This window comes from Lynx canadensis, chromosome E1, assembly GCF_007474595.2.
Source record: "Lynx canadensis isolate LIC74 chromosome E1, mLynCan4.pri.v2, whole genome shotgun sequence".
NCBI lineage: Eukaryota > Metazoa > Chordata > Mammalia > Carnivora > Felidae > Lynx > Lynx canadensis.
This window is the reverse complement of record NC_044316.2, coordinates 1,673,089-1,687,430: the sequence shown is the minus strand read 5'-3', so window position 1 is coordinate 1,687,430 and position 14,342 is coordinate 1,673,089. Positions and strand designations below refer to the sequence as shown.

The window sequence follows — 14,342 nt, the reverse complement described above, 5'->3', positions numbered from 1 at the left end:
GTGCTCCCCCCAGGCGTGCTTCCCCCAGGCTGTCCTGCTATCCCCATGGGGATGCACAACTGTTCCTCAGAGGCCAGCCTCAGCTCCTCTGTTCCTCCTTCCTGTCCACTCCACCCAGTGTGCTCTCCTCCAGGAGCCTGTGGGACGTGCCAGGCCTGACTGATGGCTGTCCCTGAGGCTGTGAGAGGGACCTTTTCCCAGTCCGACGCCCCGAACCGGTCAGTGCCCGCGTCCTCCTGGAAGGTTGCTCTGCGGGAGCCTCCTCTCCTCCGGAAGCTTCTCGAAGCCTGGACAGCCCACAGCGTTCTTCTGGCATAAAATCCGCACCGCTGCCTCGGGGCACTCGGCTTGTCGACTGCGGGTCCGTCGGGGACCCTGCGTGCTTCTTGTGTGTCGGGCTCCCGTTGTGTCCGCTGGGGGGTCGCCACCCTGGATTATCTGTGCTCGGTAAACGTTTAACAGGTGGGAGAAGCAAGGGACAGCTGCCTTACAGACCTCCCTGCTCAGGGCCCAGCCCGGCCCAGGGCGGGCACAGACCCAGCCTCGGAAATTATCCACCGGCTGGCTACCGATGGGGGCAACGCAACCGGCGTGGAGGTGTCGGGACTCTGTTCCGGGAGCTGGAGGGGACCGGGAGGCAGGAGCCCGGGGCCGGGGCGGGACTGAGAGGAGGGGAGGAAGGACAGGGTGACCGGTGTGGAAAACGGTGCCGCTGTTGACAGGCGGAGAAGGGACAGCCTCCCGAGCATGTTCCGTGCAAGCTGTCGGGCACCGTGACTGCGTGTCACATGCCTGGTCTCGACCTGATTCTCGGAACGACCCTTCCCAGCAGGTGCGGCCGTCCTGGTTTGTGGGTCAGGAAACGGGCTTGGAACCGCAAACCCGGACACTGTGTCTGACCTCAAGGATGGCTTTCATACTCCTGTGTCTCCCACACCCGTGAGGAGGAGGCGGGTCGGGGTCCGAGATGAGATCTGTCTGTGCCGGTTTGAGGTGCTCGCGGTGCAGTGGTCGGACTCGTGGGGGCATCGTGCTTCCCATTGGCTGAGGAGCACCCCTCTTGCTGTCTCCGTCCGTGTCGGAAGCGGGGACCTGCCCACAGGCAGAGGTCGGAGGTGCCAGCGCGGGTGAGCCCGTCCTGGGGGCTGCGGGGCCCCCTCCCCGAGCGTGGAGCTGCGGGCGCTCGAGAGAACAGGGCCCGGTCTCCTCGCACGTCTCGGTTCAGACAGACCTGGCGCTGGTCCCCCCACGGTGACAGCTTGTCCCTCTCCTGTGGGCCCGCTGTTTGTCTGAGACCCGGTCAAGGTTGCCTTGTTGGTGTGGTTTTGGTTTCGGCCACACAGAGCCACGACATCCCGGGCCGGTCAGCGCGGCCCCGAGAGGAGGGGCAGCCCTGCCCCGCGGACGACCCGAGCGGTCGGGATGTGCCGTCGGCCCCGGGCTGGGCTCGCTGCTTCCCTTTCTTCCGGCTCCGGGACACGGTGGCGCACGCTGTGACCAGGGAGGTCGGTGTGGATGCTCTGCGGAGGCCTCGGGCTGGTGTCTCCCTGCTGATGGCAGTGGACCCAGGGTGAGGGGCTCTTGCGTTTGGTTTTCCAGAAATCCTAGCTTGGTTTTCAGAGTCGGGGCGAAAGGAGTTTCGGGTCGTATCCTTTTCAGGTTGTCGGCACAGAGGCCCCGGCCCGGCTCTTCTCGTGACGTCCTCCCCGCGTGTGGGGCCCCTCGGGCTGGCGCGCCCAGCCTCCCGCTCCGAATCGAGTCCCGCCGGCGGGGGTGCGGGTGGCCGCCCAGCAGCTGCGGTCCCGCGGGCCGTGAGCCTCTGTGGAGGCTTTGTCTGAGCCCCGTGCCTCTCCTGGCACCGCTGGCTCCGGAAAGCGGGGACTGAGAGTGCCGCGTCCCCACCGCCCCTCCCGGAGGCCCTCTCGCTGTCCCCTGCTCTCCCCGAGAGTGCCCCCAGCCCCGGCCCAGAAGCCCTGGGTCTCAGGACCGGGAAGAAGAGGGACAGGGACCCAGGAGGGAGGCTCTCGAATCCGGCCCCCCGCTGGCTTTCCCCGTCCCTGCCTCTACAAAATGAAATAACAGTGCCGATTAACTCCCATTGCACACGTGCTCCGTGCCAGGCAGGGGCTCAGGCTCTTTATGGGCGTCGCCTCACTTCAGATTGACCCCAGCTCCAGGGCCGCGTCCTCGGGCGCCCCCGCTTCGCACGTGAGGCCACAGACTCAGCACGTCACTGAGCGTGAAGTCAGGAGCACGTCTGGAAAGCCACCTGGTCCCCAGCGTCCATTTTCCCTCGCCTTCTTCTGACTTTTCCTCCAGAACGTGAACTCTGAACCAGCCCAGGAAAAGCGCAGCTGGCCTTCGGGGTTCCCCTGAGGCCCTTCGTAGGACACCGGGGTGCCCTCTCCCCACTGGATCCCTCTTCCCCGCCCTGGCCGTAGTCCTGTCCTGAGGCCCTGACGCTTCCTCCTCCCCCCCTCTCGTCCCCCTCCCTGCAGGACCCCGCTGGAATCTTTGAACTGGTGGAGGTTGTGGGCAATGGAACTTACGGGCAGGTGTACAAGGTGAGACTCACGTGTGGGAGGGTGCCCATCGTCCGCGGGGCCCTTCTGGGAGGGTGACAGAAGTGGACCGTAGGTCTGGGGATCTGGGTGGGGGGGAGGGGGCGCGGGGAGAGAGGGCAACAATGATGGGGGAGGGAAGCCCAGGAGGGGGGCTGTTTTCGCTGGCCTGTGTGGCGAGCGCAGACGTGCTGGGTGCTGCGGGAGCAGGCCTGGTACCGGGTGGGTGTGGGCAGGGACGCGGGCCGGGGCGCTCCCCTGGGGACTCGGAGAGCGAGGCTGTAGGTTGGCTGCTCCCAAGGCCGCAGGGAGACCCCCGGCCTTGCAGTTGGTGGAGCTCCGGGGCCTCCTGGGCAGAAGTGGTGTGCCTGAGCTCCCGAAGCCGCCACCCCTCTCCCCCACACAAAGTAGCATCTCCCCACCGGCTGCTTGTAGCGTTAGCCTGGCGGCACCCTTGGAGGGGGGGACTGCCCACCCGGCAGATGAGTCCAGGGAGGGTGCTGCCCCAGAGCTGGAGGCCCCGAGGGCACAGGCCCCGCCACGGAGCTGAGCCCGTTCACACGTCCCCGTGTCGCAGGGGTCACGGGGACCACCCTGTAAGCTTTGGGGAAAAGGCATCCCCGGGTCACCCATCTCTTGCCTGGTCGTTGCCATGGCAAGAGTAGCTCTGTTCTCTACTGCCTCTCTGGGCTTGGGGTCTCAAATGACTGCTGAGGATAAAGATAATCCACGGGCTGGCCATACCCATGTCCGTCCCCACAAGGGGCTGCCTCCCCCGACCCTGCCCTTCCCTGGGAGGGCTTGGACCTTCCCGTCCAGGGCTTCTGCTAGGAACGTCAGAAGGCTGGGGGAAGGGGGAATGGCAGGGACGCGCTCTAGAAGTTACTTTCCCACTCGCGCTGGTGATGGGGCATCGACGCACGTCAGCCAGTCTTCTCTGTTTCCCCGAGATTCCCTCCAATCTCAGCTCTGTCTTTATTCTTCCCTGTCAGTACTACTAAAAACAGAGTAGGGGAGATTCTGGGGAAGGCTTCCTAGGCAGAGGGGGCGGGGTGGGAAACCAGGTGCTTTTGTCCTGCATAGAAGTTGCCAGAGAGGCAGAGCCCTCGTTCAGCCCCCTCCAGCCCCCTCCAGCCCCCTCCCAGGGAGGAGAGGATCTCTGACTCACTGCTCTATCCTTCAGACTGTGGCAAATCCACGCCGGGGAGGCCACAGCAAAGCGTAGGTGAATCCCACTCTCCTCCCTCAGCTGTTGTAGGCGGGAGACCCTGGATCTCTACCCAGCGTAGCGCTTTTTGTCCTCGGAGCCCTGTCTGCCCCTGGGGCCGACCCGTAAGTGAAGGGGTCCGGTACCACAGGGACACTGCCTAAGACAGAAAACAGCCAAAAGGTGTGGCCTCTCCCAGAATCCAGCCCTCCCTGGACGTAGACCCACACCCTCCACTCCTGGCTCTCTGTCCCGCAGGGTCGGCACGTCAAGACTGGGCAGCTGGCTGCCATCAAGGTCATGGACGTCACGGAGGTAGGGGCGGTGGGGGCCCAGGGAGAGTGGGGGCGCAGGGAAGGGCTGGGGGCTCGCGGGCTGACCCCCTCCCACTTACAGGATGAGGAGGAGGAGATCAAGCAGGAGATCAACATGCTAAAGAAGTACTCTCACCACCGCAACATCGCCACCTACTACGGGGCCTTCATAAAGAAGAGCCCCCCCGGAAACGACGACCAGCTCTGGGTGAGATGCGCGTGGTGCCTCGCCTGTTGCCGCCTCTCGTCCACTGCGTGTCTGGGGGGCAGCGTCCTGGGGTTTGCCCACACTTCTGTCCAGACCGGCACCGCGCCCTGTGTGCAGCACGTGCTTACTGGGTGGCAACAAGCAGGGGCTGGGAGAGCAGGTGCGCCCGTCCGCCCTGCCCTGGTACCCCGCCCCCCGCGAGAGCAGCAGCCCCAGACGCCTGTGCTTCCAGCAGTTCAGGCCCTCCTGGCGGTGCACAGGCCCTCCTGGGTGATTAATCCACCCGGAGCTTGCTGTGGCCCCTTCGGGCCTCCCCCGTGTTCCCTCCTGGCCCAGAACATCCCTGAGAGTCGTTGCCCTCCCCAGCCCGGGCCTCTTCCCGGCCTCACCCTTTCTGCTGCCCAGCCCGGCCCCTAGGGGAGAGCGCCAGGGAGCCTGGTGGCGGCCGTGGGGAGCTTAAAGCTGGTGCTAGGTCCCCCCTCCCACCAGTTGCCAGACAAGTACTTATTGAGCACCTTCTGTGTACCCTGCACGGAGAGACGCGAGTCACGGTCCCTGCTTCCAAGGCACTTAGTCTTTTTAGAGACACTCACACAGACTGTGCACACAGAGCGAGGTGAGCAACACTTCCTGTGACGTCACGGAGGACTGGGGGCGCTGGGCTGGGCGCTCCCTTCCGGGCGCGATGGACGCTGTCCTTCCCCCTCCCAGCCCGCTCCCCTGAGCTTGGTAGAGGGCGAGGTCCAGGCCCGGGCGCTAGGCACGCGAGTGACCTTTCTCGCACTTGCACGTGTATATGTCCGACCAGCCTCCTCCTGCGCTGCACGTGGCTTTTGGAAAACGTGCAGGGAAGCACTTGAACAGGCGTCCGAGTCCCCAGGGGACCGATTTGGCCCCTGCCTCTGTGCTGGAGTCTCACCAGGTTTCCCCCTGCAGCTCTCTGGCGGACCCCCCGCACTGCTTCGTCTCTGGCGGACCTGGAGAATCGCTGGTCCTTAGCCCCTTGCTTGTCTCCGGGTCAGGCTGTGGCCGACTTTCTGTGAAGGGCCGGAGAGTAGATGTTTGGGGCTCTGCGCATCATACAGTCTCTGTCCCAGCCACTCAGCCTGGCCGCTGAACCGGGAAAGCAGCCACAGGCAGTGCATAAACGAATGGGAACAGGAATGTCGCTGTATTCCCAGAAGCCTTTATTTAGGATGCTAAACTTTGAATTTTGTATGCTTCCTTTTTCGATTTTTTTTTTAACCATTTAAAAATGTAAATTATCAGCTCCGTGGCCAAGGTTGCCAACCTCTGCGCCAGGGAGTTCTAGTTTGGGGCTTATGGGTCCCGGCGGGGGCCTGGTGCAAACATTGGGCGCTCCTCAAGGAAAACATGCACGTGCGCGTCATTTTGTGTGACGCGTCCCCGGTTCCTTGGGCTCCTACTTGGGACCCAGCCTGTCTCCCTCCACCCTGCCCGGCCTGTCTTTCCCCCGGTGTTGCCTTTTCCTCTCCTAACCTCGGGGAGCCTGTGGCCTCTGTGAGCAGTCTCATACCCCTGCTCTGCGGCTCACATCGGCTGGGGCCCTGGGGTCCTCCCCCCGGGAGGCCGGCAGGGGGACGCCTTGCCTGACCGATGCTTTTCCCTCCGGCACTCCTGGGCCGTAGCTGGTGATGGAGTTCTGCGGCGCTGGCTCCGTGACAGACCTGGTGAAGAACACAAAAGGGAACGCCCTGAAGGAGGACTGTATCGCCTACATCTGCAGGGAGATCCTCCGGGTGAGGCCCCAGCTGGCACTTCTGCCCACACCCGGGCCTTCCCTGCACGGGAGGCCCCGCAGTGGCATCCTTTCCAAGCAGCGGTGGCCGAGGGGGGCAGGGATGGACAGGGCCCCAGCTTTGGCGTGATCTCAGGCGGCCGGGGGGACAAGCCTGCCCCTTTGCCAGTGGCCCTGCGGCTGCCAGGGACCCTCGGGGGCCGCCACCCTGAGGACGCTCCCCGTGAAAACCCAGCCTGCGCTTGGGCTCCAGGGTGGCGGGGGCTGCGCCTTCCACCCGGCCCTGTGCATGCTGGTGCCTGCCCCGCTCCTTGGCTCTCCGTACACGTCCTCCGGCACCGAGGCTCACCTCCCCACTGTCCCGCCCCAGGGCCTAGCCCATCTCCACGCTCACAAGGTGATCCATCGAGACATCAAGGGGCAGAATGTGCTGCTGACGGAGAACGCCGAGGTCAAGCTGGGTAGGTCGCTCCCTCCTGAGGCGAATGGGGCCCCGGGACAGACCTCCAGGACAGAAGGGGAGGCCCCTCTGTTTCCTCCGATGGCTCAGGTCTAACCACCTGCAGGCTGGGAGTCTCTCTCCTGCCCTTCCTCATCTCCCCCGAGAGGCCCCGCCACCCATATGTCACAGGTGCTGTGTAGGTCCCCTGGGGAGACGGGGGATCCCAGCCCCTCCTGCCTGTCCCTTGGCCTTTTCACGTGGGTGTCTTGCCACAACACGGAGATTAGGTCAGGCTCTTCGAGACGAGACGTTGATGGGGCGGAAGGGCCAGAGAACGTCTGGGTGCCCTGGGGCGCACACGGCCCAGGGCAAGGGGAGCAGGCATGGCCTTCCTTCGTGACCCCGCCCTCCATGTCTTCCCAGTGGATTTTGGGGTGAGTGCCCAGCTGGACCGAACTGTGGGCAGGCGGAACACTTTCATCGGAACCCCCTACTGGATGGCCCCGGAGGTCATCGCCTGTGACGAGAACCCTGATGCCACCTACGATTACAGGGTACAGAGCAGAGTGGGGTGCACGGAGACTGCCAAGGGCAGGAAGCGAGAGGGGGTGGTAGGGAGACCAAAAGTCGGTCAGGGTGACAACACGAGCTGTAATGGTATGTGGGTGGTGAGGGGTGGGCAGGCTGGAGACTGGCCTGGGGAAGGGGTGGGGACCCAGACGTGGCCCTGAAGAGGCTTGTCTGGAACATGCTCCTGTCCCTTCTTCTGTCCCTCTGTAGAGTGACATCTGGTCTCTAGGAATCACAGCCATCGAGATGGCAGAGGGAGCCCCCCGTAAGTGTGGCGTCTGGGAGCGCAGGGAGGGGTGGTAGGAAGGGCTCCTTCCAGCTCTTGGCATGGCTGCGTGAGGGACTGATGGTGTTCCTCCCGTGTGCCAGCTCTGTGTGACATGCACCCCATGCGAGCCCTCTTCCTCATCCCACGGAACCCACCCCCCAGACTCAAGTCCAAGAAATGGTAGGTCTCTGGGGGTTTGCGTGTCAGGGAAGGAGGGCCTCTGGACAAAGCCCCACCACCACCTCCACCCAGCACCTCCTTACCCTCAGCATCCCCAACTAGCCTTACCCCTGCGTCCCCTGCTGCCTTATCCTGTGTCCTCTGCTAGCCTTGCCCCCTGCATCCTCCACTCGCCTTACCCCCCTGCGCCCCCACCACCTTATCCCCTGTGTCCTCCACTACTTTTACTCCCTGCATCCCTCACTTAGCCTTACCCACCGTGTCCCCTGCTGTGTCCCCTGCCACCTTATCCCCTGTGTCCAGGTGTGGGTCTGCACCACAGAGGGGCAGGGCCAGGGCCCAGGGTCGGGACGTGGATAAGACAGGAGAAATCGAGGGGGCTTTTGGATGAGGGATTTCCCTCTTCTGCTTGTGATCTCCCCCTGCCAAGAGGGCCCTCCCAGTGTGAGCACCCTTCATTTCCAGGTCTAAGAAGTTCATCGACTTCATCGACACGTGTCTCATCAAAACCTACCTGAGCCGCCCACCCACGGAACAGCTGCTCAAGTTCCCCTTCATCCGTGACCAGCCCACAGAGCGCCAGGTCCGCATCCAGCTCAAGGACCACATCGACCGCTCCCGCAAGAAGCGAGGCGAGAAGGGTCAGTGGGCGAGCGAGAGAGGCACCGAGTGTTGGGTCTCGGGTCTCAGGACGCACCCCCACCTGGCTCCTCCTTCCCGCAGAGACCGCCTTCCCAAACTTCCAGTGCCGGTGGGGTTTTTCTTCTTCGACTGCTAGGGCCACCCTTTTACATCCTTGCAGAAGCGCGCGCGTAAGTGCGCGCGTGCGGTCTGCCGCGTCCCGCCCCCGGCGGGGTCTGGGCCCAAGCTCCACACGGCAGGTGTTGGTCATCCCCATCGAAGGTTTCCCTAGACCTGGGTGGGATCTGGGACGCTGGCTAAAGAAACAGCGGTGACCTCCCCCTGCAGAGGAGACGGAGTATGAGTACAGTGGCAGCGAGGAGGAAGACGACAGCCATGGAGAGGAGGGGGAGCCGAGGTGGGCCACCACCCCCCACCCCCGTCGGAGGGCAGCAGTGCCCCCGGCGTGGGGACCCTTGGTGTGGGGTGGTGGGCCAGAGAGGCAGAGGCCGTGGGACAGCCCTGAGTGTGGAAGGGGCGGAGGGAGTGAGCGGGAGGTTGGGGCGGGGGGTCAACTGGGGGCCGCAGGCTGGGGATCCGGGCGGCAGGGCCCCCGTGGGCAGGCAGGTGGGCACGCGTCCCAACCCCTGGCCGTGGCCGGAGACTCCCACGGGGACAAGAGCGGTGGCCGGGCTCTGACCCCAGTGCCGGCCGGGCTGCCCTGCCCCCCAGCTCCATCATGAACGTGCCCGGGGAGTCCACCCTGCGCCGGGAGTTTCTCCGGCTCCAGCAGGAGAATAAGAGCAACTCGGAGGCTCTGAAGCAGCAGCAGCAGCAGCAGCAGCAGCAGCAGCAGCAGCGGGACCCCGAGGCGCACATCAAGCATCTCCTGCACCAGCGCCAGCGGCGCATCGAGGAGCAGAAGGAGGAGCGGCGGCGCGTGGAGGAGGTGGGGCTGCGCGCCGGGCTCGCCCTTCTACCCCCGCCCCGGAACTGCTTCCCCTCGCGGCCCAGCCCCTGGCCTGCAGGTCCCTGCGGGAAGGCGCTGTGCGGGGTCAGAGGCCCGGCCGGCCCTGTGTGGGTGGCGTCAGCGGCCCCCAGGAGCCAGCCTCTCAGGACGTCTGTCCTGGTGCTGCCGCCCGTTCCCCCCCGCCCCCCGCCCCGAAGTCCCCCCCAGTGTCCGCGCACTGCAGCGCCCCGGGCTTCTGGCCCACAAGCAGCTGTGCACCCTGAGCAGGAAGCTCCTTGTAGAGACCCTCCTTTTACTTTTGGTTTTGGGGCTGAGATTTGCTGGAAAATAGCCCATCCACTCATTGGAGGTGGATGGGGGGGGAGGGGGGATACCTTTTCATCAATAATCTTCCTTTTAGTTTTTTTTAAGTTTTATTTATTTATTTTAGAGACAGAGAGTGGGGGAGGGGAGGGAGAGAGAGAATCCCAAGCAGGCTCTGAGCTGTCAGCACGGAGCCCCGATGCAGGGCTCGAACTCACACACTGTGAGATCATGACCGGAGCTGAAACCAAGAGTCAGACTCTTAACCGACTGAGCCACCCACGCGCCCCGATAAGCTTCCTTTTAGGTAGATGCAGGGTTTTCTTCTCACCAATTTAAAAAGCGTGTATTTGTATACACCTGTGCTCAAATGTATTTCCTCTGCAGGAGGGTCATGGTGAGGAAGGAGGTCTAGGTTGGTTTAAAAATTGCCTAAATGATGGGATTTGGGCTGAAACGTTCCATGGTGTTAAAGTGTACGGAGAGCCAGACTTCACACAAAAATCATCTAAAAGTGATGGTATAGACAGAAGCATCCCCATGCTCCGGGTCCGACTTCCCGAAGCGGCCCCTGCTTCCCCCGAACCAAGGACACCCTGTGGGAAAGCCTGGCGCCGCGCACAGATTCCCGGAGTGGTAAAGGCTGCTGGCGGCAGCGGAGGGCCAGAGGGTCCCCGAAGCCGCTCTTCGGGGCCGCGCGCGCTCCGCTCGGGTTGGGGCGGCCGGGCCTGGACGCCGCCGCGCCTGTGCGCGCCTGCCGCCCCCTTGTGGCCAGCGGCCGTCACTGCGCCGTCGCCCGCTTGCTTGCGGGAGGAGCTGACAGGTGTCCTCCTAGGTGGCCCACCGTGGGCAGCAGGCACGCACAGCCTGCACGTCCCAGGCGCGGCCGCCTCGCCCAGCGGTTTTTCCTGAGCCGAACCCCCCTCCCCCCGGGGGCTCTGGGGCCGGCGGGCTTGCGGAAGCAGGTGGGGGCCGCCGCCTTTCACCACCAGTGTCCCGAGGGGCAGGTTCTGCCCGCGCCGTCCGGTGGGCGTCTCCGCTCCGGCAGGGGACCCGATCCCCCTTCGGGCCCTGCCGAGTTCGGGGGCAGACCCGCAGACCACCCCTTCCCCCCTCACAGCAACAGCGGCGGGAGCGGGAGCAGCGGAAGCTGCAGGAGAAGGAGGAGCGGCGGCTGGAGGACATGCAGGCGCTGCGGCGGGAGGAGGAGCGGCGGCAGGCGGAGCGCGAGCAGGTACAGCGCCCGCCGCAAACACCCGGCCCTCCCTCGCCTCCCCCTGCGCCCGCCGCCTGCCTCCCTGCACCCGACACCTCTCCCTTCTTTCCCGGCCCCCCAGATTCCCCCTATCTTTTCCAGCTTCACTCTCTCTCTCTGTTTTCTCCCACCCTTCGACCCGCACCCCGGCTCCCTGCCCTCTTCCTGTCTCTGTGCCTTCATTCCCCATCTCTTCGCCCCATCCTCGCCGCCTCACCCCTGCACCGCCGCTCGCGGGGCCCTGCACGCCCGCCGCCTCCTCGTTGCCTCCCCCCAACCCCGTCTGTCCTCTCTCTGATTCTCCCCGCTTTCCTCTTCATCCTCACCCCACCGATCCCGCCTTCCCACGCCGCCGCCGCCGCCGCCGCCGCCCCCCACCCCCTCGCCTTTTCCTCCTCTCCCCCTGCCCTTTGCCCTCCCACCCCGTCCCCCCCAGGAATATATTCGTCACAGGCTAGAGGAGGAGCAGCGACAGCTCGAGATCCTCCAGCAACAGCTGCTCCAGGAACAGGCCCTGCTGCTGGTAACGGGGTCCCCGGCTTCCTCGGGGAAGATGCGGACTCAGAGCTCCCGAGCCGGAGCGGGGGCGGCGGCGCTTCCGGGGAGGGGACCCCGCCAGGCGCCGGGGGGAAGACGCCCGTTCCCCCCCCGGAGCGGCCGGAGGAGGGCAAGGGCTCGCCCGCGCCCTCGTGGGGCCGCCCCGCGCTGAGCCGCCGTCCCTACCCTTGGGCCCAGGAGTACAAGCGGAAGCAGCTGGAGGAGCAGCGGCAGTCCGAGCGCCTGCAGAGGCAGCTGCAGCAGGAGCACGCCTACCTCAAGTCCCTGCAGCAGCAGCAGCAGCAGCAGCAGCTGCAGAAGCAGCAGCAGCAGCAGGCCCCGCCCACAGACCGGAAGCCGCTGTATCACTACGGCCGGGGCGTCGGTCCCGCGGACAAGCCCGCCTGGGCGCGCGAGGTACCCGCGGCCCCCGACCGCCGACACCGAGACCTTGCACGCGGCGGGCACCGGAAAGGGGAACGGGGCGCCTGGCGCGGGGGGGGGGGGGGGACCTGTGGTTTGAGAAGGGGGGGGACGCAAGCCCTTTCCCACCGCAGGTGGAAGAGAGAACGAGGATGAATAAGCAGCAGAACTCTCCCCTGGCCAAAACCAAGCCCGGCGGCGCAGGGCCTGAGACCCCCGTCCCCCAGGCCTCCCCCGGGCCCGCGGGCCCCCTTTCCCAAACTCCTCCTATGCAGAGGCCGGTGGAGCCCCAGGAGGGACCGCACAAGGTGAGTCTGTCCCCGTTCCCGCGATGACACACGCAGGAGCCTCGCTCCGCACAGCTGTGTCACGTGTATGTGTCTGCACGCGAGCGCGCGCACCCTTAGCCAGGGACCATGGGGGCGCTGCGGGCCCCGTCCTGGCTGTTCTTGGCCTTCAGGAGCACGTCTCCTTCAGCGGACACTCGGAAGCCCGAGGCTTTCCTTGCTCCTTCCTCCCGGCCCAGGCACCCCCCCCCTCCCAGGTGGGGACGTGCCTCAGAGCGGGCAGCCCACCCTCCCTGGTCTTTCCCTGCAGAGCCTGGTGGCACACCGGGTCCCACTGAAGCCATATGCAGCGCCCGTACCCCGATCCCAGTCCCTGCAGGACCAGCCCACCCGAAACCTGGCTGCCTTCCCGGCCTCCCACGAGCCCGACCCTGCCGTCCCCACACCCACTGCCGCGCCCGGCACCCGAGGAGCGGTCATCCGCCAGAATTCAGATCCCACCTCGGAAGGGCCTGGCCCCAGCCCGAACCCCCCATCCTGGGTCCGGCCGGACACTGAGACCCCACCCAAGGTACGGGTGGGGCCGCGGGGCCGGGGAAACGGGAGACAGACAGCCTGGGAGGGAAAGGGTGGCGAGTGGTGGGGAGCGGGCGAGATGGAGAGGCACTCAGGGCTGGAAGGGAGGAGGAGGGCCGGCTGCCACTGCTGGTGGGAGGGCGGGAGGCCCGCCCGGGGCTGTGTCCCTGCCCCCAGAGATGATTGAGAGGAGGGGAGAATGCCCAGGGTGCCAGGGGAGCTCTAGGGGCTGGTTTCCTGGGGCGGAGTCCCCGCTCCGTGACTGTGGACAAAGTCCTCAGCTCCCCTAGCCTCAGTTTGCCTGTCCGTGCGAAGCGGGGAGTGTACCCGTCGGGGGCCTAGATGAGGCCGCACGCTTGAGGAGCTTCTGGCCCGGCGCTGGCACCGAGCACACTGACCCCCTCCCCGCCCCGCCCTCCTCAGGTGCCTCAGAGGACCTCGTCCATCGCCACTGCCCTTAACACCAGTGGGGCCGGAGGGGCCCGGCCGGCTCAGGCCGTCCGTGCCAGGTAGCACCCGGGGGCAGTCGCGTGGTGGCCCGGGGCGTGGGGCGGGCTGTGCAGAGGGGAGTCTACCAGGTTACCTGCCTCGGGGCGGGCAGGCCCCCACCCCGTCACCTCAGCGCCCCCGCCCCGCCCCCGGCACCCCTGTGCTCCCTCCACAGACCTCGCAGCAACTCCGCCTGGCAAATCTATCTGCAAAGGCGGGCCGAGCGGGGCTCCCCCAAGCCTCCGGGGCCCCCCGCTCAGCCCCCTGGTCCGCCCAACGCCTGTAGGTAATGGAGTTGTCTGTCCCCTCCCCAACTCACTCCTGCCCTCGCTCCTGCCACCTGCTTCCCCCCCCTGGTGGTGGCTCCCTCTGCTGTGCAGCTCAGCGCTCAGGGGGACACCTGTCTTCCTGACCTGTCTCTGCCTTCCCCACAGTAACCCCGACCTCAGGAGGAGCGACCCTGGCTGGGAACGCCCGGAAGGTGCCCTCCCCTCGCACGGGCGCCTGCCCCAGGCTGGCTCGCTGGAGCGGAACCGCGTGGGAGGTATGGCGCCAGCCTGGGCAGCCTCCTCCGGGGCCGGGACCCAGTCTCTGTCGTAGGGATCCTGCCTTTGGCAGCTCTAGGCAGGACACCCTTGGGCGCCAGGCTGGGCCCGGCTGGACGTGGAGCCTGGCTGAGCTCTGGGGTCCGCCCCGGATGACCAGGCGTCCGTGACCTTCCTTCTCCCGCTCTGCCCCACGCAGCCTCCTCCAAGCTAGATAGCTCCCCAGTGCTCTCCCCTGGGAACAAAGCCAAGCCTGATGACCACCGCTCCCGGCCGGGCCGGCCCGCAGTAAGTCCGCAGCTGCGGCCCTGACGTCTCCTGGGTGGGGGCTGGGAGCCTCGGGAGCCCTCAGGAGCCAGGTGCTGGGGTGGGGCCTGCCTTAACCCTCGTGCCAAGGGGCTGCGGGCTGCGCTTCTCGGCGACTGACCTTTCTTCACCTCTCTCCTGCTTCCTCCCGGCTGTCCTTCTCCCCCCGCCGCCCCTCCCAGAGCTATAAGCGTGCCATCGGCGAGGTTAGTGAGAAGGCCTGCTCGGGAGCCCCTCCCCTCTGGCACCCCTGTACCCCCCCCCCTCCCCTCCTCACGCGGCACCCTCTGCAGGACTTCGTGCTCCTGAAGGAGCGGGCCCTGGACGAGGCCCCGCGGCCTCCCAAGAAGGCCATGGACTACTCGTCTTCCAGCGAGGAGGTGGAAAGCAGCGAGGACGAGGAAGAGAGCAATGGCGAGCCATCAGAGGGGAGCAGAGATACCCCTGGGGCCCGGTATGGGGGCGCTCTGGGGGAGGGCGGGGTTCTCCTTTTCCTAGGGGACCCTGGCCGCCACCACTGA

The 14,342-nt window shown here is 66.0% G+C and overlaps 1 protein-coding gene across 11 annotated transcripts in view; it reads left to right on the top strand.

Moving 5' to 3' along the window:
* Positions 1-14,342, top strand: part of MINK1 (misshapen like kinase 1) — a 43,219-nt gene that overhangs the window by 24,926 nt on the left and 3,951 nt on the right. The window contains exons 2-23 of one of the 11 annotated variants that reach the window (XM_030297063.1): positions 2,499-2,564; positions 4,027-4,083; positions 4,165-4,290; positions 5,940-6,050; positions 6,420-6,510; positions 6,915-7,045; positions 7,272-7,326; positions 7,431-7,509; positions 7,975-8,150; positions 8,479-8,548; positions 8,863-9,079; positions 10,524-10,637; positions 11,095-11,181; positions 11,394-11,612; positions 11,753-11,926; positions 12,276-12,476; positions 12,905-12,990; positions 13,104-13,256; positions 13,405-13,514; positions 13,715-13,803; positions 14,004-14,027; positions 14,115-14,275. In XM_030297063.1, coding sequence (XP_030152923.1) covers positions 2,499-2,564; positions 4,027-4,083; positions 4,165-4,290; positions 5,940-6,050; positions 6,420-6,510; positions 6,915-7,045; positions 7,272-7,326; positions 7,431-7,509; positions 7,975-8,150; positions 8,479-8,548; positions 8,863-9,079; positions 10,524-10,637; positions 11,095-11,181; positions 11,394-11,612; positions 11,753-11,926; positions 12,276-12,476; positions 12,905-12,990; positions 13,104-13,256; positions 13,405-13,514; positions 13,715-13,803; positions 14,004-14,027; positions 14,115-14,275 — 2,597 coding nt within the window. Of the gene's footprint in view, positions 1-2,498; positions 2,565-4,026; positions 4,084-4,164; positions 4,291-4,704; positions 4,907-5,939; positions 6,051-6,419; positions 6,511-6,914; positions 7,046-7,271; positions 7,327-7,430; positions 7,510-7,974; positions 8,151-8,478; positions 8,549-8,862; positions 9,080-10,523; positions 10,638-11,094; positions 11,182-11,393; positions 11,613-11,752; positions 11,927-12,215; positions 12,477-12,904; positions 12,991-13,103; positions 13,257-13,404; positions 13,515-13,714; positions 13,804-14,003; positions 14,028-14,114; positions 14,276-14,342 lie in introns of those variants that run through there. The other 10 variants (XM_030297061.1, XM_030297067.1, XM_030297062.1 and 7 more) reach the window with 10 other exon arrangements.